At 55.5% G+C, this 24,248-nt stretch overlaps 6 protein-coding genes across 6 annotated transcripts in view; 3 read left to right on the forward strand and 3 right to left on the reverse strand.

Moving 5' to 3' along the window:
- The window catches only part of MONBRDRAFT_27754 (uncharacterized protein), a gene marked incomplete at both ends in the record, with an annotated part of 3,421 nt that extends 1,178 nt beyond the window's left edge, over positions 1-2,243 (forward strand). Inside the window, 3 exons of the mRNA XM_001748128.1 lie at positions 439-790; positions 975-1,813; positions 2,006-2,243. Coding sequence (XP_001748180.1) covers positions 439-790; positions 975-1,813; positions 2,006-2,243 — 1,429 coding nt within the window. The remainder of the gene's footprint in view (positions 1-438; positions 791-974; positions 1,814-2,005) is intronic.
- A 446-nt stretch (positions 2,244-2,689) lies between these two features.
- MONBRDRAFT_38192 (uncharacterized protein) lies at positions 2,690-4,110 on the reverse strand. The gene is made up of 6 exons (XM_001748211.1): positions 4,041-4,110; positions 3,834-3,877; positions 3,688-3,755; positions 3,495-3,586; positions 3,314-3,385; positions 2,690-3,136 (listed from the first exon to the last, which is right to left on the reverse strand). The coding sequence occupies exons 1-6, from the start codon at positions 4,098-4,100 to the stop codon at positions 3,041-3,043; spliced, it is 432 nt and encodes a 143-aa protein (XP_001748263.1). The 5' UTR covers positions 4,101-4,110; the 3' UTR covers positions 2,690-3,040.
- A 643-nt stretch (positions 4,111-4,753) lies between these two features.
- On the reverse strand, positions 4,754-8,804 carry MONBRDRAFT_10442 (uncharacterized protein; the record flags this gene model as incomplete). Its single annotated transcript, XM_001748212.1, has 11 exons — positions 4,754-4,911; positions 5,021-5,184; positions 5,288-5,453; positions 5,537-5,687; positions 5,768-5,980; positions 6,094-6,204; positions 6,323-6,427; positions 6,566-6,979; positions 7,104-7,237; positions 7,354-8,344; positions 8,769-8,804. 11 exons carry the CDS (start codon positions 8,802-8,804, stop codon positions 4,754-4,756), a joined length of 2,643 nt encoding a protein of 880 aa, XP_001748264.1.
- Positions 8,805-9,895: 1,091 nt separating this feature from the next.
- Positions 9,896-12,275, forward strand: MONBRDRAFT_38193 (uncharacterized protein). Its single transcript, XM_001748129.1, has 5 exons — positions 9,896-9,909; positions 10,462-10,800; positions 10,936-10,986; positions 11,110-11,182; positions 11,360-12,275. Exons 2-5 carry the CDS (start codon positions 10,504-10,506, stop codon positions 11,668-11,670), a joined length of 732 nt encoding a protein of 243 aa, XP_001748181.1. The 5' UTR covers positions 9,896-9,909; positions 10,462-10,503; the 3' UTR covers positions 11,671-12,275.
- Positions 12,276-14,013: 1,738 nt separating this feature from the next.
- Positions 14,014-17,881, forward strand: MONBRDRAFT_33582 (uncharacterized protein; the record flags this gene model as incomplete). The annotated part of the gene is made up of 11 exons (XM_001748130.1): positions 14,014-14,181; positions 14,301-14,620; positions 14,730-15,366; positions 15,498-15,561; positions 15,638-16,031; positions 16,131-16,290; positions 16,401-16,452; positions 16,540-16,710; positions 16,818-17,027; positions 17,111-17,204; positions 17,371-17,881. 11 exons carry the CDS (start codon positions 14,014-14,016, stop codon positions 17,579-17,581), a joined length of 2,481 nt encoding a protein of 826 aa, XP_001748182.1. The 3' UTR covers positions 17,582-17,881.
- Positions 17,882-18,165: 284 nt separating this feature from the next.
- Positions 18,166-24,184, reverse strand: MONBRDRAFT_27758 (uncharacterized protein; the record flags this gene model as incomplete). The annotated part of the gene is made up of 24 exons (XM_001748213.1): positions 18,166-18,231; positions 18,272-18,355; positions 18,390-18,458; positions 18,503-18,601; positions 18,723-18,881; positions 19,168-19,248; positions 19,346-19,387; positions 19,764-19,775; positions 19,902-20,024; positions 20,137-20,259; positions 20,336-20,431; positions 20,578-20,675; positions 21,021-21,053; positions 21,076-21,177; positions 21,264-21,406; positions 21,498-21,632; positions 21,720-21,840; positions 21,917-21,974; positions 22,079-22,377; positions 22,463-22,529; positions 22,696-22,760; positions 22,865-23,083; positions 23,132-23,271; positions 23,832-24,184. 24 exons carry the CDS (start codon positions 24,182-24,184, stop codon positions 18,166-18,168), a joined length of 2,787 nt encoding a protein of 928 aa, XP_001748265.1.
- Positions 24,185-24,248: the final 64 nt, after the last annotated feature.

A 24,248-nucleotide genomic window follows, 5' to 3' on the forward strand; every position in this document is an offset into this window, starting at 1 on the left:
TCAGCTGAGTACAGGTCGGTTGAACTAACATGTAAATATTCAACAGAGAGCCTAGTAGCAGCACAAATGATGGTACCTGCTAAGAACGGGAAAGAACCACCAAAAGACGGTTGGCCCGCACACAGTTTCAATGTTGCGTCGCGGCGAGCCGCGGTCAAACCCGCGCCGCCGCGCCTTCGCCACCATGGGAGGGCCTCGTGCAGACTCTATCAAAAGCATGTCCGTGGTCAGGGCTAACGTCCAGAGCTAACATCAAAGTGTCGATCCTTGCATGGCAAGCATGGGGAGGACCAACCGATGGTGGTCCGATTGGCGCGCAAGAGGGAGATATCCCCCCCCCCCCCCCCCCCCAAAAAAAAAATCCCATCTGACGTTTTGTAGCAGCAGACTCACCGCGATAAATTGCTCATTGACTTTTCATTTTTGATCAATCACTAGCGTGGCCAATGCGCTCTTTGACTCTTTCATGCAACAAGACGCTCAAGAGTGCTTGCGGTTTTTATTAAACCACTTGCAAGAAGCTCAAGAGGCAGCGCTTCAGCCTGCCTCCGTGCCCAGCTCTGCGGATGGACAGCAAGCAGAAGCTCCAACTGCTCTGCGCCGCGCCAGCCTGCCTCTCCTTCCATCGTCCAGTTTAGGCCGTCCCGTCGAGTTGGATCATGAACCAGAACTGACGGATGCATCTGCATCTCTGTCGTTCGTGGACCAGGCAGACCTTGACATGCTAGAATCTGGGCCATTTGGCGATTCTCAGGATGAATATCACAATAATTGGCTTCAAGTGCAGAAGGTAATGTTTTTGGATGTCATGGTGTTTGTTTGCTTTTTTTTGTTTTTTTGTTTCTTTTTTTTTTTTTTTTGCTTTCGCGGTGTCTCTTGAAGCCGTGCCCTGACTGCCTCGCAAATGGGCCTATCTGAGACTTTTATCAGCTCTGGCCTTGTCACCAGAGTTCTCATGGGATACCGTGTTGTAGATGGAGACAGAAAACGCTCCAACGCCTTCTGATTCAGGTTCCGGGTCGAGATCAAACAGTCTCCCAGATATTGATTTACAGGCAAGCGCCCTGGCACCGGAACACGAGTATGGCGCTGCAACCGCCAGTACTGTGGTGATTGATGACGATGAAGATGCCAACGAAGATGACGACGAGGAAGACGAAGGTAACAACGGAGATGAAGCTGGCGGCGATGCAAGTAGCAATGGGGTCGTTGACAATGACGGTAGCGACACTTCAAGAAGCGATGCAGCAGACAAGACAGATTTTGCGATCCGCATCTCAAGTGCAGAGAGCACGGGCCGGGATGAAGGCTCAATATCTCAGCAACGAGAGCTTTCGTCAAGCGTTGAAAATGCCATACTCGTGGCCGATGCCAGTGGCAGCTTGGACGACAACATTGTTCAAGTGGATGGACCGATGACGGCACCAATTGCTCACCAAGCGAGCAGCCCGCCAGACTCGAGCGCCGAACCCAAGATACCCTTCACTGGCAGCCTCTTTGAAGGCCACATGTTGTACACCACCCGTTGCCTTACCTGTGACGCCCGCTCGGATCGACGCGAGGCTTTTCATGACATTTCAATTCCGGTCCCCTCTGAGCCGCAAACACTCAAGGCTTGTTTGGCGCAGCTGTTTGGAAAGCGGGAGCGCATGGTGGGGGCGGACAAGATCTTTTGCGAGCAATGCCAAGCCAAACAAGAGGCAACGCGAGAGATGAGCGTGGCCGACTTGCCCCCTGTGCTCACCCTTCACCTCAATCGCTCCGATCACCTTGGTGCCAAGGCAAGTCGTTGTCTCACGCTGCCCCCCATTTTGTGCCTTCCGCTCCTTCTCCCGCTCTCTCGCTCGATACACTTGCTTGCTGAGGGCCTCTCACGTTCAGGTGGCACATGTGTCTGCACCGCTGATTGCAGAAAAAGACAGCTATCCATGTGCCCTTACAAATAGCCATGGATGACTTTATGCGAGGGCACGGGCGCCATCCCGTGGGCCCCATGCGTGGCCAGGCAGCAACAGAACAACCCCGTCACCGCTATCGATTATGTAGCGCCATCTTTCATCGGGGGCAAACAGCCTACTCTGGACATTATTTTGCCATGGTTCGGCGTGCAGAGCTGCAGCATGCGACGCAAGGCTGGTCTTGTGAGGCACTGCTGCGTCATCAAGCAGCGCAGCAAGCAGCAGCTGAGATGGAGGACAGGACTGGGGTTGCCCTGTCCCGAGGGGCTTCTGCCCAAAAGCTGAAGCCGGCGTACGCTGCGCGTCCCGGTCTTTTGGGCGGCGGCAATCCCATTGATGCTTGGCAAGCACATGACAGGACGATCCAAGGGGGTCTGGCGCAACAAGCCGCCCTTACGCCATGCGCGCCAGCGGCAGAGCTGCCTTTGACACCAACATCGGCCACCACCCTGCAATGTAACAGTCCGGATGGAGACGAGGATAGCACGAGTGGCAACAATGGGAGTGATTGCGAGTTGAAAGATACCGAGTTGGGTATGGACCTAGATTGTTCAAATCGTGCCTCACCAGCGCGGATACAAGACGCTGTGACACCTCTGCCATCGTTGCCATCGTCGCCGCTGAATGAGGCGGCCGTGCTGGAGCAGGCCGAACTCAACGCCATTCCTGCCGACATGGAATGGGTGCGCTTTGATGATGAAATGGTGGAGTATGCATCACAATATGCCTTTGAGCAAATGGTGTCAATTCCCCATCAGCAACACCAAGCTACTGCCTACGTTCTATTTTACCGAATTTGTCTTGCACCGGCTTAATTGAGTTTTGATGCCTCTTCCATGACCAATTGGTTGACAAAGACCCCATCGCTCTCTCGGCAAGTTGTGTTGAAAAGGTTGGAATTTCGGAACATGGAGCGAAACCCAACGGGATTAGAAAACGGCACCCATGACACAAAAAATGCCGCTCTCGAGTGACACGCAACCCAGTGGTGGCCAGGAGCCAACTTTGGGTTCTTTGCGCCGCCCTGGACCAGATGCACAGAAATCAGGGCCGGTCAGGCAGAAGAAGAACAAGAGGTGCTTTCAGTCTGAATCCGAGTCAGAATCGTCACCACGACGCAGGCCTCGACCATAGTCTTGATCGTCGTCTTCAAACCCCGCGAGCTGCCGACGGTTAAACTGGGACAAAATAAAGGAAAAAGATGAGCAGAGCAATGAGAACTTTGACATCCATCACAAAGCAGCATCACTGGAAGAAGGAAGCGCGTCAACGCCCGCAGACCCCGTGTGTTGGAGCAAGCCACAAAAGACAGCAGGGGTGGAGCAAGCGTGTCAACAAATAAAACTGGGACGTACGCTAATGGTGGTTTTGGCAGCGGTTCGCTCGGCTACCTGTGCCAAAATGTGCTTGAGGTCTTCCTCTCCCACCTAAAGTATTGTGCAAGCAGATCGGTCAGGTATGAAGGGTGTGGGAGGTGGACGACGGGGCAGCGCATGCAAAGGAGAGAGGGCACTTGAAGCCCGCCCTTTCGCTTACTTTGCCGTGGAGTTGACCACGCTGTGCTGCTTGAATGAGATAGTTTTCCACCATGGCGGCATTCTCAGGCTTGACGGCACGCAAGCTCGCCACTACAAGACAAGTCAGAAGATGCACAACACAAGATGAGCGCTGGAAGTGAGAGGAGGGAGCGGCGGGCGCAGAGGGAGCAGGAGAAGCGCAGGTTTCGCACATCGAGAGCGAGCCGAGGGGTCCATAATAGAGGCCAGCATCGAGTTCTTGGCCTGCTCTTGCTCGCGCCTGTCCGTGCAAACGTCAGCACAGATGGCTCACTGAAAACAACGGCGAATCCAAAAATGCCATTCTTGCGCCACTCACCGCTGACGCTGCATCTCCTCGGGCGATGGGCCCTGGCCTCCCCCCTGAAGTCACCACGAGCACAGACCAGGCATGCGTACACACATTCAGCCCCAACTTCGCAACCGCCAAAGGCGCCGTGCTTGGTCTCCCGGGAAATGCGACCCTCCACCTTCACACACACACCACACATAGATACACACACACACCACACAGCCCGCCACGTACCTGCGCTTGAAGTTCAGCCAGCCGGCGCTGCCGCAGTGCTTCCAATTCCGGATCCGCCATCGTGTGTGTGAGAGAGAGAGAGAGAGAGAAATGAGAGAGAGAGAGTGTGTGTGTGTGTGTGTGTCAGAGAGATGAAGCGATGCAGCTTCACACTGACAGCGAAACAAGGGGATAGCAATGGAAACTTAGAGATTCGTCGATGTTTATTTTGCATGAATTTCTGGTTGATTTTCGTATAATTTTTTGTGTTTGTGATCTTTTGGCTGCTGTGCGGACCGTCAAAACTGGACTCCTATTACTTGGACCAATGACGAATTTGATTGGGGTTGAGGGCAGGCGTGAAGATATGCGAGACGCACCTCGCCTTTTCAGAGAGAGCTAGTGGGGATACACCAATCGTATGAGGAGGAGGAGACATAGCGCCTGTTGATCTACGAGAACTAAAGGGGAGTCGGATTTGCAATTGAAAAGATGTCGGTTCGGCGCCGTTTCGGTGGCGATCCGAGTGTGGGAATGCGCAAGAAGAAGAAGAAGAAGAAGAACACGGCTTTTGTGCAAAATGCAACAGCAGCGCTCGGCGCTGGTTGCGGAAAGCTTATTCAGTCGCCCCAGTCGTTCCCCTCATCTACTGCTCGGGCTTGCTGTTGGAAAGGAAGGAAAAGTTATCATGCCGACGGTGAAGGGCGTCTGCCCAAGCGCAGCGGGCCAGATATTCACCGCACAGCGGCGTATTGCCGGCGATAGCCGTCGTAGAAAGCAAGCATCGCAGGTGTGATACTGCGGGCTGTGTCGCTGAGCGCCGCTTCCACATCCGCCTGGGATACAACGGCGGCGCTCTTGTCCGCGCTGCGGACCAAAGCACGCATCGATGCTGCGCCAGAGGAGCAGATACAGACCAGTCAGCGATCGTGGCCGTTGCAGTTGGGAGGCGACGCCGCAAACTGCCAACGCAACAAGCGCCATGCATCACTTCAACTCACCTGATCGAATGAGCGCCGCTACCTCGGCACCTGAAAGACCTGCTGTCGCGTCGACCAGCGCCGCAACGTCAATATCGGCATGGGGCACGCTTTGCAATTGTCGGGCCAGAATGTGCTGTCGCGCTGCCTCGTCTGGAGGGCTCACGTAAATGCGGCGGTCAAACCTATGATTCACGTCAAAATGGTGCCCCAGAGCAAAGTTGGTAAGCGGCGGATTCATCTGCCCCCACCTGCACAGGTCATGTCATGGCATAGTGATCCTCGTACCGTCCAGGGCGCAGGAGGGCATTATCAACGAGGTCTGGACGATTGGTGGCCGCCAGCACGGTGACATTGTTGAGGGCCGTGACACCGTCCAACTCTGTCAGCAGTTGACTCAAGACACGATCCCCAACACCACCTCCCGTCTTGCCACGCTTGCCGCCAAGCGAGTCTAGACACGGCAGCAGGCCGAGCGGGTCCGTGAGCCACGGTAACATGCACACGGCGCCGAGCATGTGCCTTGGCACTACTCACCGATTTCATCGAAAAAGACGACACATGGCGCAGCCGCTCGGGCTCGTCGGAAGGTTTCGCGAACAGCGCGTTCTGACTCTCCCACGTATTTGCTGAAGAGTTCAGGACCCTTGACGGCAATGAAATTGAGGCCGCTCTCCGTGGCCAAAGCCTATAGCGCCATGCAGGCGGACCGATAAGGGACCCAGCGTGGTCGTTGACATGATGCTGGGTTGACGTGCGAGCACCGACCTTGGCCATGAGGGTTTTGGAGCAGCCGGGTGGTCCATAGAGCAGGATGCCACGGGGTGGGGTGATGCCAAATCGTGCAAAGTCATCGCGCCGCTTAAGGGGCCATTCAACGGCCTCAATCAGCTGGCGCTTGGTTTCGGTCTGGCCCCCGATGTCTTCCCACCGAACTTGAGGCACCTCGATGGCGATTTCACGCATGGTGCTGGGCCGTACCTATCAACCCACCGTCGTTGCACATGATCGGGTGTGGACAGGCGACGATCATGAGCGGCCGAATCCAGGCTGTAATTGCACCACAAACGTCCAGGAAGAACGCGGGGGCGTACCTTGGTCAGACCCAGCAACAGGTCGTGGTTGGTCAGGGACACTTGGGCCAGGGCAGTACTCCCTGAATCACCTTGGGCCAAATGCCGCTCCACCGCCTCTTGCCGAGCAGTCTGCAACAAAAAGGGGCGGTCGGAAGAGCAGGAAGGCGCGGATTGAGCCAGGACAAGAGTCAAGAACCAAGCTCGGCGGCTAAGGAGGCCTTGGCTCGGCGGCAGGTAGACGACGTACGGCAATGATGGCAGTGAGATCTGCGCCGACGTAGCCGTGGGCTCTTGCAGCAACGTCGGCCAACGTGGCCGAGTCGACTTGGTGTGGTACTCGCTGCAGCAGAACCTACACATGGGGGATCACCAAAGGCACGGAGAAGAACAAAGCCCAAAACCAGCCAACGCAGCCAAAACCGTCAAGAGACTGCTGGGTGTCAAAAGGGCTGCCTGCAGATTGGGCCGTTCGACCGGGCGAGATACGCACCTCGAGGATGGCCTGGCGTTGGGGCGCGGTGGGTATACCCACGTGAAGTTCACGGTCAAAGCGGCCGGGGCGACGCAGGGCTGGATCCAAGGCGTCGGGGCGGTTGGTGGCGGCCAAAACGACCACGGGGGCTGCGGTGCAATTTGTGGGAAGGGCATCAAGTTGGGATTTTTGTGTGTGGGTGAGTGGGCTTGAATTGGACGGGTGATGGGTCAAAGGCTGGTACGCGCGCGGAGGCCGAGAAAGGCAGGCAAGGGGGATCTGACAGGATGTGGTGCGTGCGGAGAGCCCATCCATGAGCGTGAGGAACATGGTGACGATGCGGCGGTCGAGTTCCGACGCAGCCTGGGCGCGATTGGGGCAGAGAGCGTCAATCTCATCAATGAACACCAAACTTGGGGCCTTGCTGCGGGCCTGGTGGGCGAGGCACGGCAGAGTTGACGGACACGAGCACAGTCATCAGGCAGAGATCACAGCCGTGGCCAACATGGTGGGCAAGGGGTTATCCGGTGAGAGGGGGTGGGCAGCACAGGCAAACCTCGTCAAAGAGAGCAGTGATGCGCTGCTCCGTTTCGCCAGCAACGCGCGAGATGAGTCCAGTCACATCCGCCAGTACGACATGCACACCACAGGCACGAGCCAGGGTACGAGCCAAGAGCGTTTTGCCAGTGCCTGCATGGGTCAGGCGCAGAGATACGCGATCAGGGTACATCAGTTGCACAAGAAGATGCCAAGTGTGATGAACGCAGGCTTGCAGGTGGGGCTTGGAGTGCACAAACTATTCCTACCTGGGGGCCCTGTCATGAGGACACCGGTGGGGGGCCGAACGTGCAGCTGGTGGTAGGCTTGGGGATTTGTGAGCGTAAGCATGACGAGTTCTTTGAGTGTGGTAATTTGCTGTTCCAGGCCCCCGACGAGGGCAAAGGCATCATCGCCAGCACCGGCGGCAAGGTCAGGAATGTCGTCCACAAACTCGAGTCGGGTGTTCGGGGTCACAAAACCCCAGAAGGGCCGGGCAGGCGCTTTATCCACCGAGACGGGCGGCTGGAGCGTCAGGTCATGGAGGGCTTGGTGCAGCGGGATTGAGGACGTTCCTGCATGGACACCGGCATTGGTACTAGGGCGGCGGGCCAGGCCAACGGCACATATTTCAAGGCGGGTGCGCAGGCCCCAGACCTGAGCATCCACCAGCAAACCCTGGTGGCGACGGGAGGGCATGGGCAGCATAGACAGACGGGGTGCCGATGGGTGTGTGGCATGAGCAGAGAGCGCCATGAGAGCGAGGGCCATGGGGAGAACCCGCTGGGAAGAGGCCGGGGGAGGGGAGGGAAATGAACAGACCGGGGCAAGGGCATGACCGAGAAGGAGTTGGTGGAGGCTGGATTTCAGAGCAGGGTCGCGCTGCAGGGCGGCAGCACGCAGGGCAGGGCCTCGAAGGGCCACGCGGGTGGCGGGGGCAAAGGCACCTGGCGCTGACTCTGCAACCGTCCAAGAGATGGGCTCATTCTCAGCCAGGTCGAGAGCGAGGAGCAGGGCCGGGGGGAGCAGCATGCGATGCGTGGGTGCATCCCGGTGCAGGACAACGCGCACGCGAGCCCGGGTCAGCGGCGAAACTGCTGCGGGGGTGGTTGACGGTGGTACCACCGGGGTCTGCGGACGAATGAGCTCCAGGCGCTGGTTGTGCTCGAGACCATGAAGCGTGGCCGTTTCCGCGCTGTGCGTGCACATTTGTGTCAAGCAAGGCATGGCATGAGCATCCTTTTTGGGCGTTGGAGGATTCTTGAGGGGGACAGGGAGGCAGGGGGCGCGTTGCTTCAAAGGTTATCAGACATGTTTTGCAAAAAGCCCCCGCCCCCCTTCACACTCGACAAAGAGCGAAGAAACAAACCTCACGCGCACGTCCAGGGGTGGGAGGAGCGCCGACTGACCGCCCCACGACGGCACCAACGTGCGAGCACAGTCAGCAAGTGGGCGCGTGAGAGGCCATGCATGGCGTTCCTGTCCTCGGCTCTGATCGCGACCGCAAGTTCACACCCATACAAATGGACCACCACAACCACGGGCACAAGCCTGCTCGGGGCGAGAGCCGAGCGGCCAAGGGAGCGGAGGCGGAGGCGGAGGCGGGGGAGGCAACGGGACACCCAGACACAGGCACAGGCACAGGCGCGCGCACCCAGACACACACCCAGACACACACACACACCTCGCTCGCGGCGATCGCGGCGGCCAGCAGCTTCATGTCCGCAGTTTGAGGGCCAGGCCGGGCAAAAAACAACAAAGTTTTGGGGTCAGCGTATTCTTATCCGTTTCGTCTAATCATAGGCGAAGCCGATGTAGTCCACTACAAGCTGACCCCACCGATTTGACCCCCTGAGCTGGTCTTTTGTTTTTGAATGTTGTTCCGGAAGTAAGCACCCTCCTGTCCCCAACACCTTTGGCTGTTGCTGTAATGGTGGATTTACCTTTATTCTTGACCCCACCTCGCTACCAAGTGTAGTTCCAAACGACTCCTAAGGTCTTGCTTCTTTCGGCCAAAAGTGTGTGGATTCTGCCAAGACCCCGCTAAAAATATCGGTTCCGAGAAACCCTTATAGTCGAGACACCAAAAAAAGTGACTTGATCCTTCAAGTTTTCCCGGCGCACCGCTTCACTGACCAATACCCCCACCACCTCCTCCCGTTACGTTACAACACCCATGCATGACCGCTGCTTACCCCGTTACTTCCCTTTCTTTGTTCTTTTCCCAACTCTCGTTCAATTCATAAGCTTAAGGTTACTGCAACACAAGCCACCCTTGGCGCTTGACAACGTAAGTGACCGCGCAGTCCAGTAACCGCACACGAGCACACACACACTAACACACACTGTGAGCCCTCGCTCGCGCATGAGATGAAAGTGAATGCTATCCAGTGTTAATTTTCCCGCCAATTTGGTGTTGCGTGAGTACCCACTGTGATCCCCTCCCACCGGAAACAAAAGAATCATGGCTGAGAGGATGTGCAGTCGTGTGTGGTACTTGTAACGTTGAACACAAGCAGAGGGTGTTGCCGGGTGTGAGATCCAACTCACCCTGCCAAGCCTTGGTCGGGCGCGACTTGAGTGTCAAATGGCAGCCGCGTCTCTGCCCCGACCGTGCCACCGACTCTATCCTGGCTGCTCCAAACAACATGCACATTGTCTTGCGCACCCATACATACCACGCTCGTCCCATTCGTGCCCTTGAAACCACACTAGAGCCCCTGCCATCTCTTCCGGCAGGTTTCTTTCCTCGCCTGTTTTTTTTGTCCGTTGTTATCTTGGTCGCTCGCGCTCTGGTGTTTTTTCCTCTCAGTCTCTCTCTGTTTGTACGTAAGTGTCGTGGTATCGTTGGCATCGTCGCAGCAGGGTCAAGGTCTTTAAAGCAGGTCGTTGGCATTGGTCCAGTGCTCGCGGTCCATGCCGTGCAATGACCTCTTGCTGACGTTCAACGGCCGTCTTTTTTTTCTCGGATGTTCTGGCGTCCCTGGTGTCAGTGGTGGTGCTGCCCTGTTTTTTTGTTTTTGTTGAAACACTTGGATGACGACCCGTTGGTTCACTTGGTGACAAGCCCAATCAATGGCTGTGGTCTGCACTCGCTCGCCCAAAGTCTGGGTGTTATTGGCGCCAGGACGTTGCTGTTCAGATTGGGTTGAGCATTCTCATGTGTGCTGGGACTTTGCTCGTGTGTGAATGGCCATCGTATGCATCACTGACACCCACAACCCACACACATCTTGGCGCTTGCCCTCTCTTCCCGTCCTCATCCACTGCAGCGCACTTTGCTCAACTCTCATTGAACTTTGTCCCTGCTTGCCCCATATGTATTGCTCCTCATTCTGGACACGGCGACTTGACATTATTTTTCTTGCGATTGGCAGTGCTGACGTTGAATCTTGGACAACCAACCGAAGACCAACATCATGACTGACCGTGAGGATATCGTCTCGCAGGCCAAGCTTGCCGAGCAGGCCGAGCGCTACGATGACATGGCCAATGCCATGAAGAAGGTCACCGAGATGGACAGCGAGCTGTCCAACGAGGAGCGCAACCTTCTCTCCGTCGCCTACAAGAACGTTGTGGGTGCCCGCCGCTCCTCGTGGCGCGTCATCTCCTCCATCGAGTCCAAGACCGAGGGCTCGGAACGCAAGCAACAGATGGCCCGCGAGTACCGCGAGAGCATTGAGAAGGAGCTCAAGGAGATCTGCGAGCAGGTCCTCGTAAGTTTGATCATTTTCGCTCAGGCTTTTTTTGGTTGTTGTTTTGTTTTGGTTAATGCTGTTTGCAAGGCTCCAAGGTTGAGTCCTTTTTTTCCCCAAACCAGGTCTTAACACTTTGTGCCCCGCTTGTTTTAGGAGCTGCTCAACTCGCACCTCATCCCCAAGTCCTCGTCGGCTGAGAGCAGAGTGCGTAGCTTTTGCCTGATCTGATGTCTTTCACCCTGTCAACCTGCATCCCATCACGAGTCTTGCGAGCCTCGCATTCTCATCATGACCCTTGATCGTTGTTTGTCGGGCACGACAAAACAGGTGTTTTACCTCAAGATGAAGGGTGACTACTATCGTTACCTCGCCGAGGTTGCCGTCGGCAACGAGCGTGACGGTGCGTTTGTTGCTCGTCATTTGCCAACTGTATCGTTATTCTTCTCAATATCGTCTGCATGGTTCTATGTTGTGCCTGTGCTTCTGATCCACATCCGACTCATGCGCTACCCGCCTTTTCTTTTCTTTGGCTTCTTGGCCATGTGATTGGGGATTGTTTCGTTTTTTTTTCTTTCAGAGATTGTCAACGACTCGCAGGCCGCCTACAAGGAGGCCTTTGACCTGAGCCAAGCTGAGATGGCTCCCACCCACCCCATCCGCCTGGGTCTGGCTCTTAACTTCTCCGTCTTCTACTACGAGATCAAGAACTCCCCCGATGAGGCTTGCTCTCTGGCCAAGCAGGCTTTCGATGAGGCCATTGCCGAGCTCGATACCCTCAACGAGGAGTCGTATAAGGACAGCACCCTCATCATGCAGCTGCTCCGTGACAACCTGACGCTATGGACCTCGGACTCGTCGGGTGATGTTGATGCCGGTGACGACAACTAAGTTCTGAGCCGCTGCTGCGCTTCTTCCGTCACATGTTGGCCATGTGGTGGTTGGCTACCCTTCCCCGTCCGTCTCTTTTGTCTGTTGATCATTCTCGCTGAACCAGCAGCAGCCTCCAGGGAGACATGACCCTCTTCACGCCTTTTGGTGGTGGCTTGACCCGTGCTCGTGTCAGGACGACCTCATTTGGCGTTGAGCGGGTGTCATTCTCTTCTGCTTTTAATTTCCAGGGGCTGCTTGCAGGGATTGCTGCAATGTTTTCTGGCGTTGTCTGGTTTGGTGGCTTTCTTGTGGCTGTCTTGCCATGTCTCGTCGTGTCCTGTCTCGTGTCTCCTTTCACCTGTCCTCTCTTCTTTCCTGGATCCGTGCTCTCGTGGTGCGTGGTGTGGGTTTGATGTCTTTGGAGGATGTGAGTGGTGACGCTGGCGGGGCGGCGGCGCATGCGTTGTCTCTGGGAGAGGCGGAATCAGGCGTGCTCTTGTATCATGTTGTTTGTGAATTGTGTGATGGTGTTGGTGATTGTTTGCACCTGCTGCTCATTTTTTGTGATGCGTTTTTCGCTCCCCGTGCTTTGCTCGGCGAACCCAAAAAGAAACAAAAACACGATCAGTCCCTCTCTCTCTCTTTTTCGGTTCCGTGCCTCACACACATCAAGGTTGATGGGTCAAATCTTCCAACAAGTGAAGTGGCAGTCGGTGGTGTGGATGATGGGGATGAGCTCTAGGGTCGTGACCCAAAGGTTCAGACAGAATGGGGGTACAGCATCGCTATGTGGAGGGGTCTTTTTTTTTCCGGCTGGGCCAGCTGTGTGAAATGTCGTGTTGGCGTTTCAAGTGTGCGCCGTCCACTTTATGCATAGTCTGCCCATCGACACACTATCGAACCAACGAAGTATGCCCTTTTCCTCATTTCAAGTGCAGAATCTGGAGGCCTGCTGCTTCTGGGGTGAGAGAGAGAGGAGGAGGGAGCAGGGAGGAGGAGCAGCAAAAAGACCTGAAGAGAGAAAGATGTGTGTCCTGCCGTAGGGACGGATCGCGGCGAGCGGCGAGATAGAAAGATCAAGAGAGCACAAGCAAAAGAGAGAGAGATTTAGAGAGAGAGAGAGAGTGGGAGAGATATACAGAGAGAGGGATTCAGAGCGAGAGAGATTTAGAGAGAGATTTAGAGAGAGAGGCAGAGAGAGAGAGATTCAGAGAGATTTAGAGAGAGATTCAGAGAGAGATTCAAAGAGAGAGATTCAGAGAGACACACGTAGGGGATGAACATCATCAGATTCTTCCTTGGGGTGTGCGTGTGCACACACATGCATGAGATGTTGATGTGAAGACACCATCATCTCTGCACGTAGCTTCTATTCTGGTTGCATCTCTATGGTCAGATGGACTTGGCGAGGGTTTCTCTAAATTGGCTTGTCTTATAATGCAGATATATTCAAACTTTATTCCAACCTCTTGATTTGACAACCCTCTTGGAATACATCTCTACCGGAGAGGCGCCTGATCTCTCCCTCTCTCTCTTTCTCTCTCTCACACACACACACTCTCACTCTCTCACTCTCTCTCTCTCTCGCCGGCGCGCGCTCTCTCGTGTGCTCAGCTTCCCGTCACTGGTACGTGCTCTACTTCGTCGCCTGCCTCTGCCTGCATTCATCTCCAGCGGGGACTGTGTCGCAGTGGGTCCCGTGTGCGCGGATTTGTGATGGTGATGTCATGTCGTGTTCTGCTCTGGACTGTGTGTTCTGTCATCTCCAAACACGAACGCGGGCGAGCTCGTTGTGGTGACGCGCAGCAGCGGGCAGCGGGCTCGTTCTCCTGCTCTATTGATTCGTGCCAATGGGGCGACGCTTGCTCCATTCTCTCCCTGTCTCACCGCCGGGAAGGCACAGAGATAGAAATGAGGCACCCACGCGTTCAATCCGTTGGAGTAGTTGTTTTTGGGGTGTCCCGCTTTTTGATTCGCGCTTGACCCTCACGCTGGCCCTGCCTCTAGGTCCTGTGCGCCACGCGTCGCGTGATCACCACAACGCCTTGACTGCTCCGCTACCTGCGATTCACTTTGACACCCGGGCATCCGTTTGCACGACACCCACGAGGCGTGTGTGTGACAGTGCAGGCCATGGCCCTGACATCAGTCCTTGACCCGCCTTGCCCCCAGCCCCTCTAGCTGCTTCGTCCAGGCGACCCGTTGACGAGCCCCACCACGTTCGGGCCCCTAAACCTCCCAACCCAACCATCTCCCGTTTCGTTCCTTCAGTACCATCCGTTGCTGACGGCTCCACACTGTTGTTGCCCCTCAAACTTGAGGGGCCGCCCACCAACGAGAGGCTGAATGGAATACGCCGCCATGGAGCTTTTTCGCCGTCTCTCGACGCTTTATAATGACATCAACCCAGCCACGCTGAGCGGTGCCGTCGACGTTATTGTTGTACAACAGCCCGATGGCAGCCTCAAATGCAGCCCCTTTCACGTGCGCTTTGGCAAGCTCACTCTGCTGCGTGCCATGGAGCGCCAGGTCCGTCCGATCATGCCCCTGCCCTCCATTCCCGTTTTCCTCAGCTCTCAGGCCCACCTCTCCAATCTCATTCTCTCTCTCTCTCTCTCTCTCCGTGATTTGCTCACCCGTGTCTGCAGGTTCGCGTTGTCGTCAATGGCGAACAGGCCGAGGTTGCCATGCGCGTTGGCCGGGCTGGCGAGGCATATTTCGTCCATGACATCAACGACGCCCCAGAAAACGCCCTTCCCGTCACCGAGAGCAACTTGACTTCGCCCGTAACCACACCACTACCTCGCCTGTCCGATGTAGAGAGCAGCGGAAATGCAGCCGATGCTGACAGGCTTTCCATCCCTGCCTCCATTTCCGAGGAACCTGCCGAAGAAGTTGCTCGTAGCAATGGACTCGACGAGAGCCACGCTTCCCATTTTGACGACAGCATCGAGTCTTGGCTCTGGGGGTCCGTTGTGGTTTCCTTTGCTCTGCCTGGCCTCTCCTCGTTATCATCCCTGTCCACTCCCTTTCTGATCCATATACAATTCCTTGCCCTTGCTACATCTCTTCCACAGTGATATGCCAGTGCGTAGCCATGAGCACAGTCTAAAACGCTCAAACTCCCAGCAATTTTCCCGAACCGTTGTGCCTTCGCCCCGTGATCCAACCGAGACTGAACTTCTGGCTTCAGATGCCCCAGCTCCGGGCCCCTTGCGGGCCGCTCGATCGCTTGACGACATTACCCTCGACTCATCCGCCGCTGACGTCTTCTCTCTCGGTCCTACCGGTCGCATCCGCTCCATCTCCGAGTCTGTTACCTCAAAGCTTCTCGATCACAGTCCAGTCGTCGTCCCTGCTTCAAGTTGTGACGCCGCAGACGACTCTCGCACACCCTCGGGCAGTCCCGGGCTTATCGCTCGCAACGCTCGTGGACTTCCTGACGAGGAAATCACCAACGAGCCCGGTACTCCCACGCCGGCAAGCCTCAACTCGATCCCAGAGCCCGAGTCTGAGGATGAGCTTGGTGACAACGGCTTCCCCGTCGTTGAGCTCTCTCTCTGCGGCGGTGACAAGGACAAATCGCAAGAGGAGCTCGCCGTCAGCTTCAATCGGCATCACGTCGACTTTAGCCAGTTTGTCAGCGACCCCACCCTTTTGCAGCACAAGGACCTGGTGGTGCGCATCGGTGGCGAGCGCTATTTTTCTTGGGAGGTGCGTCAGTTTGGCCATGGCTGCCATGGCTGCCAAGTGTGCCCAGGGTCTGTGCTTGCGAATCGTCCCGGCCTTCCCTTTCAGACCTCTGGTCAAGAATTCGCCTCATCTGACAATGCTTTGCCCTGCAGATGGCTGGTCCTTACATCATGAGTCACGTTGTGTTTCATCAGCCTCTACCCGCCGAGGCCATTGGTGTGTACCTGCTGCTCCAATCGTACTCTGCTTCCCTTGAAAGTCGACGGTCTCACCTCACCACTCTCATTCACAGCGGCGCTCGAGCGAGAAAAGAGTCGCCGCGAGACCAAGAGCCGCAGCTGGCTTTTTGGCTGGGCCTCCAAAGCCGCAAGCTCCAATGCCTCGGTCATGGCGTCGGACGAATCCGATGTCGAAGCCGATGATGCCGAGCATACCACTGCCAGCGAGCCCTCGGGCAGCGAGCACAACTCGCCCCAACAACAGCGACGTACCCTCAAGCATCGTGCAAGCATGCCCGTCAACATGCCGTCGGGGTCCAGCCGCGATAGCGCCAATGAAGCCTCTGATGACACTGTACACGCCAGTAGCGCGCCCGCCGATTCTCGGGCCGAGGCAGCTGCACGGCCGCGTCCAGCCACTGCTGGTGATGTACCTGCCTCTGCCTCGGGCGCGCGCGTCAGCGCAGGGTATGTCATGCTTGCGACTTTTTTTGCATCTGTCCAACACTGGCCCAGTACATCTTCTCCTTATTTTGTCTTCCCTGCCATGCTCTTGTCGTGCCACAGCCGTGCAGCACTGGCCTCACAGTCCAGCCTCGAATCTGTGGGCGACATGGCTCGCAAAAGCTTACGACTGACCTCCGAGCAGCTACTGTCGCTCAACCTGAAGCCCGGGAGCAACGTATGCGAGTTTACTGTCGTCTCCAAGCTGCAAGGCAAAGCTACGGTACGTGGTACACTTGCTTGGCAGATTGGCATCAACCCCGCGCTCGTCGTTGGTCTTTTCAGGAACCACCCTGAACTCATCTTCTGTCCCACACCCTGCCGCTGCCATAGATCTCTTGCCGTATCTTCTTGTGGCATTACACTTCCAAGATTGTTGTTTCAGGTATGCCGACGCTGGGATACCCACGGTTTCCTCCTAGACCACCAGTTCTCACGGGTTTGGTGTGGTGGCTGCGCAATGGGCACACAGACATCGATGGGACCATTACGCGTTCGGATATGCTAGGCCACGCTGCTGCTTTTATGGGTACGGACTGGACGCAAACAGGCATTGCCACTCTCTACTCTGGTGTGAGTCGCAACGGCTATAACTTTCTATATCTTTCGTCACGATCCATTTCCCAATCCATGGGCACTCGCGGTATGTTTCGACTCTACACTCTTTTTCACGCACTGCTAGCAATGGGCAGACCTTGCCACCTTTTCTTTATGTAGCCTCACAAGTCACATGTTGTCGGCCATATCCAGAGTACTTGCGCAATATCATCCAAGACACCCACAAGCTACCCGACGGCCCCATCCTGTTGTCACCTTCCTCTTTGTTCAAGAGTCTGCATCGCGAGGTCATCCTCCGGCGACCAGAGGAGTTTAAGATCACTTGTCTGTCCGACATTCAAAATCTTTTTCCTCCTTGCAACCCCAACCCCTTTGTTGCTGGATTCGGCAACCGCCACTCTGGTCAGTCCTCATTCTGGCAGGCCGTCCGCACAGCAGCCAGGCATTTTTCAACCGGGCACTCACCGTCACTCTCTCCTCGATAGACGTCGTCACCTACCGAGCGGTGGGCATTACAGACTCGCGCATCTTTACCGTTGATCCTGCCGGTCTTCTCAAGGTGTCGAGCGGCACTTACATGTATGTTTCCGGCCTTAATAGCTGTTGTTGTCGTGTTTCTTCCATGTCCCTCCTCTCTTCTCGGTCCGATTGTCAAAGCCTGGGGCTGAGGCCAGAAAACTGGCGAGTTTGTGTGTGATGTACGTCTTCATGTTCCCGTGATGTTGATCTGACTGATTTTGGATAGGCGCTCTTCCTACTCGCAAATGAGTTTGGTCGCGGATGCTTTCTTCCCACCCATTAACGGGCTGGCCACATGGTCCCGAGGAGACACACACAGCGACTATGACAACTTTAATTACTGGCGAGCGCCAATCATGGGGGATGCTACAAATGGCCAAGACTCCCTCTTGTCCTCTCTCTCGGAGGAGGAGGCAGCGCTGTTGGGTCTCAAGTAATGGTTTTGCACGTCTCCTCAAGAATAAAGAGCATCATGGCTTTGGGTCGTTTTTGAGCCCTCTTTTGTGCATGTGTGTGCGTGCGTGTGTGTGTGTGTGTGTCTGTGCTCGTCAAGATGTTTCTTTTTTAGGTATAGGTGATGCACAGTGTCGGTATGCCCGTTTAGGCTTCATTCAAGAGGTTCGGGCACTGACGGTTTTTCTTTAGCGCGTTGGCTTTCGAGTGCTTTTCGATGGCGTGTTTGTGGTTGCTTGAAAGTGTGGGGAGCTGCCGATGAATACTCCGAACACCTCTTTTGTAACCCTGGCCTTGTTTTATCATTGATCATCGTGGTGACACTTCTATTCACACCAAGTCTTTCTTTGCCTCTGGTGCGAGACAATCACAAAATACTGGTCTTGGCCAAGGGTTCAGATTTGACGTGCTAGCTCAATGGATCGATTATGAAGTCTCTTATGTTATAATAGTTTTATGTCAGGTGCAAACAGACAATGCCAAAGGGGCGGTGCAGGCTAAAAGCAGCGGCGGCGCTGGCGGCAGATAAGCAAGAGAATGATCATGGCTGGGGATACGAGTATCATTATCAGCCATGCTTGGGTCCAAGCCGTCGTTGTTTGGCGGCGCCATTCGTTGATATTGGCATGTTGGTCTGTGTCGAGAAGAGATTCGGTCAGCGAGCCTGTGCGTACTGGCTGCTGAGGTTGCCACGGCGCGTGGCGTCGGTAAACTGTGTGGGGTGGTTTTGCGTGTCTCGCCGGCGAGGGCAACAGCCACTGCACATGTCGACATGTGGGCAAGGAAGCCTACCAGGGTGCCCGAGTGCGCGTACGGGCATGACATTTGTTGGGTGAGGGTGAGCATAGATGGTGCGCAAAGCTGTGTGACAACCCAAGAGAAAGGGCTGGTGTGGCTGATCGTACGTTAATCACGTGGGAGTAGAAACCCAGTGTCGAGAGTGGGCTGCGTCGAGGAAGCACACTGTTTACAGCTTTCAAGTGAACTTCCAGCATTTCACCGAGCTGTGCAGGGCAAAACAGGCCCAACAACAGGTAGTGCACAGTCCTCGTAAGTGATGGCTGACAGTGAAACGAAATGTTCAACGCTCATGCCCTGGAGGGGATAGGAAAACGGTGGGACAACCTGCAGCAGTGGTGTTGCGCCAGCATCATTTCGGAGCACATAATCAAGCATGCTCAGGAACAGGTCGTGGCAGGGCGGCGAATTTGCGGCAGTGTGCGCATCGTCAATGCAATTGGAGTCTCCATAGATGCCAATGCGTCCATGTTGATCCAGCACATGCTACGCGCAAGCAAGAACATGGGTGGGCCAAGCATGAGAAGGAACGCCCTGCACGGAGGTATAGACAATCGGTCAAATGTGCCTACCTCGTAAAAGCCAATAATGGGTACGCGCTGCAGGCTTCCGCGGCCGAGGCCGCGGCCATTCTGGCATAAACACGTGGCCCAGTAAGTTTTGGGACTCAAAAGTATTGTCGCTCGGTCTGATAGGCACAGGCACGGCCAGGGATAGGCACGGCAAGCGCAACAGGGGGAGGCAGATGAAAACCTCTGACGGGTTTCCTTACGTTGTCGAGAGAATTGGAAAGAAGGGCGCTGACCACGATGCCACCCTTTGGAAATTCGGCCAAGGTGGCTCCTGTGGCATACTAGACCAAGAGTTGAGAGAAAACAAGAAGTCGGATAGCGTGCGGGGAGTACCTGGACGTTGCAGAGTCTGCGAACATAGAGCATTGCTTGACACACCGAAATGGTTTTGTGCTCAAAGCTGAAGCGTCCTTCAAAGGCCTGTCGTCCAAGCATCCGTAAGCATGCGCCCCCAAGTGAATGGCGACAAGGCGGAGCGATTGGATGAGGGCCACGACAGGAACCTGGTTGGTGAATTGAATTTTGAATGGGCGAAGAAGGTCGTTCAGTGCCGGCAAATTGCTGTGCCCAATAAAACAAGACCGTGTTGCGTTGGCGTGAGAAGAATTTCATCCTTGCCAGTGAAGCAACGAAAGGCATATGCGATTGTGCAGACGAAGATTTCTGGTCTGTACCTGCCCCCAGTTTCTGGAAACCATTCATTGCGAGTATTGTCGTCGAAAAACTTGACTTCAGTCAACAATTGTTCCGAGTACCAGTCTGCAAGAACGAGCAAGCCCATTCCATGCTGACGAACCATATATTCAACCTAAAACACGAAATTGCAACAAGTCAAAACAGTGCCTGAAAACAAGCAAAAGAGCATGTCGTTGCAATATCGTTCATGCCACTGTGCCGCCGGCAGGACAGATGGACCAGGCACGAGGTGCCGTACATGTCGGATTTCCTCGGCAAAGAACTCCTCCTCCGGGTCCACGATGAGGAGGGCGCCGTAATCTTCACCTCGCACGCAGGAAAGGGGCTCTTGTTGCACCTCGACAAAGTAGCCACTGGCCATCTGAAAAAAGTATCCCAGCGTGCACAGATTGCATGCAGGCGTGGGTAAGCCACGATGCCCCTGCAAACTGAGGCTGTATGTTCATGCCTGAATCAGCACACGAGTTTCGCACCAGTCGGTTGAAAATGGTGCGCATGTTGGTATAGGGATGATCACCGTTCCAGTCCAAGGGGTCGTCTGATTGTTGCAGATCATCGCGCGGAAAGTAGCCCGAAGGATAAGCTAGGCTGTGATACTAGGGAACGCCAAACGGAAGGTAAGTTATGTTCAAACAACTGGTCACATGAGGCGGCAGGGGCATGCGGGCACACCTGGTCCCACAGAAGCCGTCGCGAGCGTGGCGGCGTTGGAATAATGCGCACTGTGACAGGAAGTTGTACATCCTGTAGCAGAGGGCGGCCTTGGCCCTATCACGAGAGGAAGCCGTGGGAATATAAAAAAACAAAAACAAACAAAACAAAACACGCACACGCACACACAAAAAAAAAAGTCAAAAATCCAAAGAAACGTGCAGCAAGAGAGGCGCTTGCAGTCTGTTCATTCAGCAACAAACCTCCACAATCGTTTCAACTTGAATAACGATGACCCCATCCGCCACACAAGTGGCCCGGCGTCCATTGCGGTTGACACCGACCCGGACCGCCAGATGACCTAGCTCGGCGATATGCGAGTCAGTGCGACGGTGAGTTATGCAGGCCCCAGTTGGTGAATTGCTCGAGTTGAGGGCAAGATGCTCCTTGTTGGGCGTACCAGACCAGGGCCACCATAGTTCAGAGCTTTCAACGGCCACCTGAAGAATCAAAGTTGGAGCAGGTCACCTGAAACCAAAAAAAAAAAAAAAAAAAAAAAAAAAAAGAAAACAAAGAAAACAAAGAAAAAAAAAAAGAAAAAAAAAAAAAAGAAAAGAGTGGGCGAGTTGGTTGGCCAACGCCAGGGTTGCGGTGGCAAAACATACGTCCAGAAGGTCTCCATGCGTGCCGGGGTACCAGCGCGTACTTTGCTTGCGCAAACGGGAGGTGGCACCCACGCCTATGGGGACACCATAGGTTACGTGTGAGGCTTTTGCCAAGCGTGCGGGAAGGCATTGAAGCATTGATCCCACCGTTGATGACGGTCAGGTTGGCCACCAAGGGCAAAGCCGAATAATATATGCCTATTGAAAATTGATGTTGAAGTGAACAGGCTGTTCTGGCGAGCAAACCTGGCCATGAATTCACCGGCAGGGTGCGTTGATCCGACCTGATGTACAGTAGGGCCAGGCATAAGGGCAATCGGTCGTATCAAGTTGGGCCGGGAAGAGAGAAACATGCGGCAGGTAAGATTCCAAGTACATGGCGGCTCGGACGAGGTCCAGTTTGCCAGCCCCCTGTTCAAACATGTTCCTAGAGTAGACGGGGGTTGGGTCTACGATGAGTACATGTTTCCGCCACGAGTCCTGATCCAGATGAAGATCATTTAGAGGTAGGAACTGACACTTTGGGCAGACGCTGAGCGGTTTGATGAAGCGTTTGCTTGAGCATGGCGCCAACATTGCGAGCATTCCGGCGGCCCTCGGGCAGCGCGGAGAGCAAAAGAGCCAGAGATCCCGTCACAACGGGAGAAGCGACGCTGCAACCAGTCAGCAAAGCCGTGTTGAGTGTCAGAAGTGAGCGCGTGTGCAGCAAAGAGAGGCCCCGTTGCTTCACCGCGGCTCACCTGGTACCACTCAGTGTCCGGCAACCGCCACCAGGTTTGGGGCCTCGAACTGTTGAGCCATAGGTAACAATATCAGGCTTGACACGCCCCATTCCCCAGGGAAGCTCCCACAACGTCATGCCTGCATGGATAGGAGGGCAGGGGTGAATCGTTTATGGGCGGGATGCACAACAAACTGGCTTCCGGCAGAATGTTACCTCGCGAGGAAAAGTGGGCCAGCTCATCCCGATAATCGATTCCACCCACGCCAATCACCTACGCAGAGGCATGTATAGGAGCATGACGAGAGGCTAGACATGATCATGCCAAGGCGCCATCGTGTCGAATGGTTTGGCGAGAGGATTGTCGTTGCGACCTACGCTGTTCATGTCACCAGGATTATTCAAGGTGCCATAGAGGGGCCCATCATTTCCAATGGCCGAGACCAGGACAATGCCACGCGCGGTCAGTTCCTGAACCTTGGCCACAAAGGGCTCGTCGCGAAAGTCGGGACCTCCAATACTCAAGTTGATCAAGTGCACACGGCGGGCCATGGCATAGTTGAAGGCGTTGAGAAACCAGGAGGTATAAGAGACTTGTTTGCGGGTAAAGACACGGTAGGCGTGGATTTCAGCCAAGGGCGCGAGGCCCTGGCAGTCGCTGTGGGATGCAATGACACCTGCGAGCCAGAGGCACGTGATTTAGACAGCGCTCGTGATATCGTGTGGTTGGTGAAGAGGCTGGGCAAGAGTACCATGCCGTACCGGCAACAAAAGTGCCATGTCCCAATTGATCATCCAGGACATGCTCATCGGTCCAATCTGTACGCTCCTGTTCCAAGTCCAGAGGAGCAAAGAGCATTTGGAAACGAACAGGAGAAGTGAGCGGGCGTCTGTTTTCAGCGTGAGTTGGCGGCCAAGTGTATGGGAAGGGGTCTATGTTGAGCGAGTGAGAGGGTGGTAGCGTGGCAGGCAGGCTATGTGGGTGTTAGACTCACGACGATGTTCCTGATCTGGCGGTGGGTTGCCGCAATGCCGGTATCGAAGACAGCGACGCGCACGCCTGTCAACAGCGCGGGCAGACGGATGCAGTGTCAGATCTGGGAGAGCACGCATAGCGTCGAGATGCTTGGCCAAGACGCAGGTGGACGGGGGGCCTTGATGTACCTTGGCCTTGATAGCCAAGGGCCCAGAGACGATGCGCTTGCAGATGGAAGACCAAGGCGGCGGGGTCGTCAGCGGCTATGTTTTGAGGCGCTTGCAGGACGCGGGGGCCACTGTCACCCTCTGCGCTAGAGCCGCAGGGCCGGCGACTGGAATAGACAGTAAAAAAAGCTTGGGTGAAGGGGGGAAGAAGACGGACCAGGACGGACGAGGGAGGGGCCCCTGGAAGTCAGGAGTTGATACGAGCGAGGAGGAACGGGTTGAGCCAACCTGGCATTGAAGGAATCCAGGTGCTGCAACTGTCTGGGTTGAACTGGGCGATCGGGTTGTAGGGCACGAAACGCGGGGCCCAAGTGGGAGGGAAGCTGTCGCTGCCAGGCCTGGTGCTCTTGATCGGAGCAGTTGTGCAACTCCACGACGACGAAATCGGTTGCGTGTGGGTGAAGCAGACGTCCCGGCAGGGCAGGGATGGTGACGCGGCAATTGGCTCCAGGGGAGGGGATCGCTGCAAGGCGAGCTTCCCATTCCCAGGGCATGCGATACTCGGACCAGGATACCATGTAGCGCGCGCGCGAGGCCACGGGTGTGGTACCTGCGCCCGTCAATGCCCAGCAGCTCAAGAGCGTGCCGAGCAGCAGAGCGCGCACCCCCGAGCCAACCGCCCCAATCATGCTACCGCTTGCCTCACCGCCCAGCGGCAAAAGCAGCGACAAGCAGCAGTACCAACAGCACAGCCGCCTAGTCGTTCACCCACCTCATCTCCCACGCACAAACCTCAAAACCCGCCGTACCACATGGCTCCTTCCTCCGCCAGATGCGCCACCAGCAGCCGCAGCAGCAGCAGCAGCAGCAGCAGCCGCAGCAGCAGCAGCAGCAGCAGCAGCAGCGCCCGAGCCACCAACAAGGAGGGCCCTAAGAGATAGTGTGAATATAAGCACACTTTAAAGTGAACCACTTTAAATATACATACCCCTCTAAGATAGTATAGCACAGTCTTTCATGTGGTAATAGCGAGAGAGAGTCAAAGAGAGAGAGACAAAGAGAGAGACTCAGGAGAGACAGAGGGAGACAGAGCGAGACTTTGAGAGGGGAAGAGAGAGAGAGAGAGAGAGAGACTTTTGAGAGAGAGACTTTGTGAGAGAGAGAGAGAGAGAGACTTTTATTTTGTTTCTTCTGCTCTCTCTGTGGTTTGAGGTCAGTGGTGAAGGTGACGTGGGTATGTGTGTGTGTGTGTGTGTGTGTGGAGCCGCCAGTGCGACCCGAGAGAGGGAGCAGGGCGACCCCAGAGCGAACAGGGGCGAGGCGGACGGCCGTGGGCAACATGTGAAGGGGTTTGGCTTTGAACGTGGATGGGGGTCGGTGTAGTTGGGGCGAGCGGTCGAGGTTC

The sequence above is a fragment of the Monosiga brevicollis genome, genomic scaffold, assembly GCF_000002865.3.
Source record: "Monosiga brevicollis MX1 MONBRscaffold_21 genomic scaffold, whole genome shotgun sequence".
In the NCBI taxonomy this organism is placed as follows: Eukaryota; class Choanoflagellata; order Craspedida; family Salpingoecidae; genus Monosiga; species Monosiga brevicollis.

Coding starts and splice junctions, on each gene's coding strand:
- MONBRDRAFT_38192 (XM_001748211.1), bottom strand. CDS start 4,100: ATGGCGGATCCGGAATTGGAAGCACTGCGGCAGCGCCGGCTGGCTGAA. Junction 3,756..3,833: donor GAGGAGATGCAGCGTCAGCG/GTGAGTGGCGCA, acceptor TTGCACGGACAG/GCGCGAGCAAGAGCAGGCCA. Junction 3,587..3,687: donor CCCCTCGGCTCGCTCTCGAT/GTGCGAAACCTG, acceptor CTTGTCTTGTAG/TGGCGAGCTTGCGTGCCGTC.
- MONBRDRAFT_38193 (XM_001748129.1), top strand. CDS start 10,504: ATGACTGACCGTGAGGATATCGTCTCGCAGGCCAAGCTTGCCGAGCAG. Junction 10,801..10,935: donor AGATCTGCGAGCAGGTCCTC/GTAAGTTTGATC, acceptor CGCTTGTTTTAG/GAGCTGCTCAACTCGCACCT. Junction 11,183..11,359: donor CGTCGGCAACGAGCGTGACG/GTGCGTTTGTTG, acceptor TTTTTCTTTCAG/AGATTGTCAACGACTCGCAG.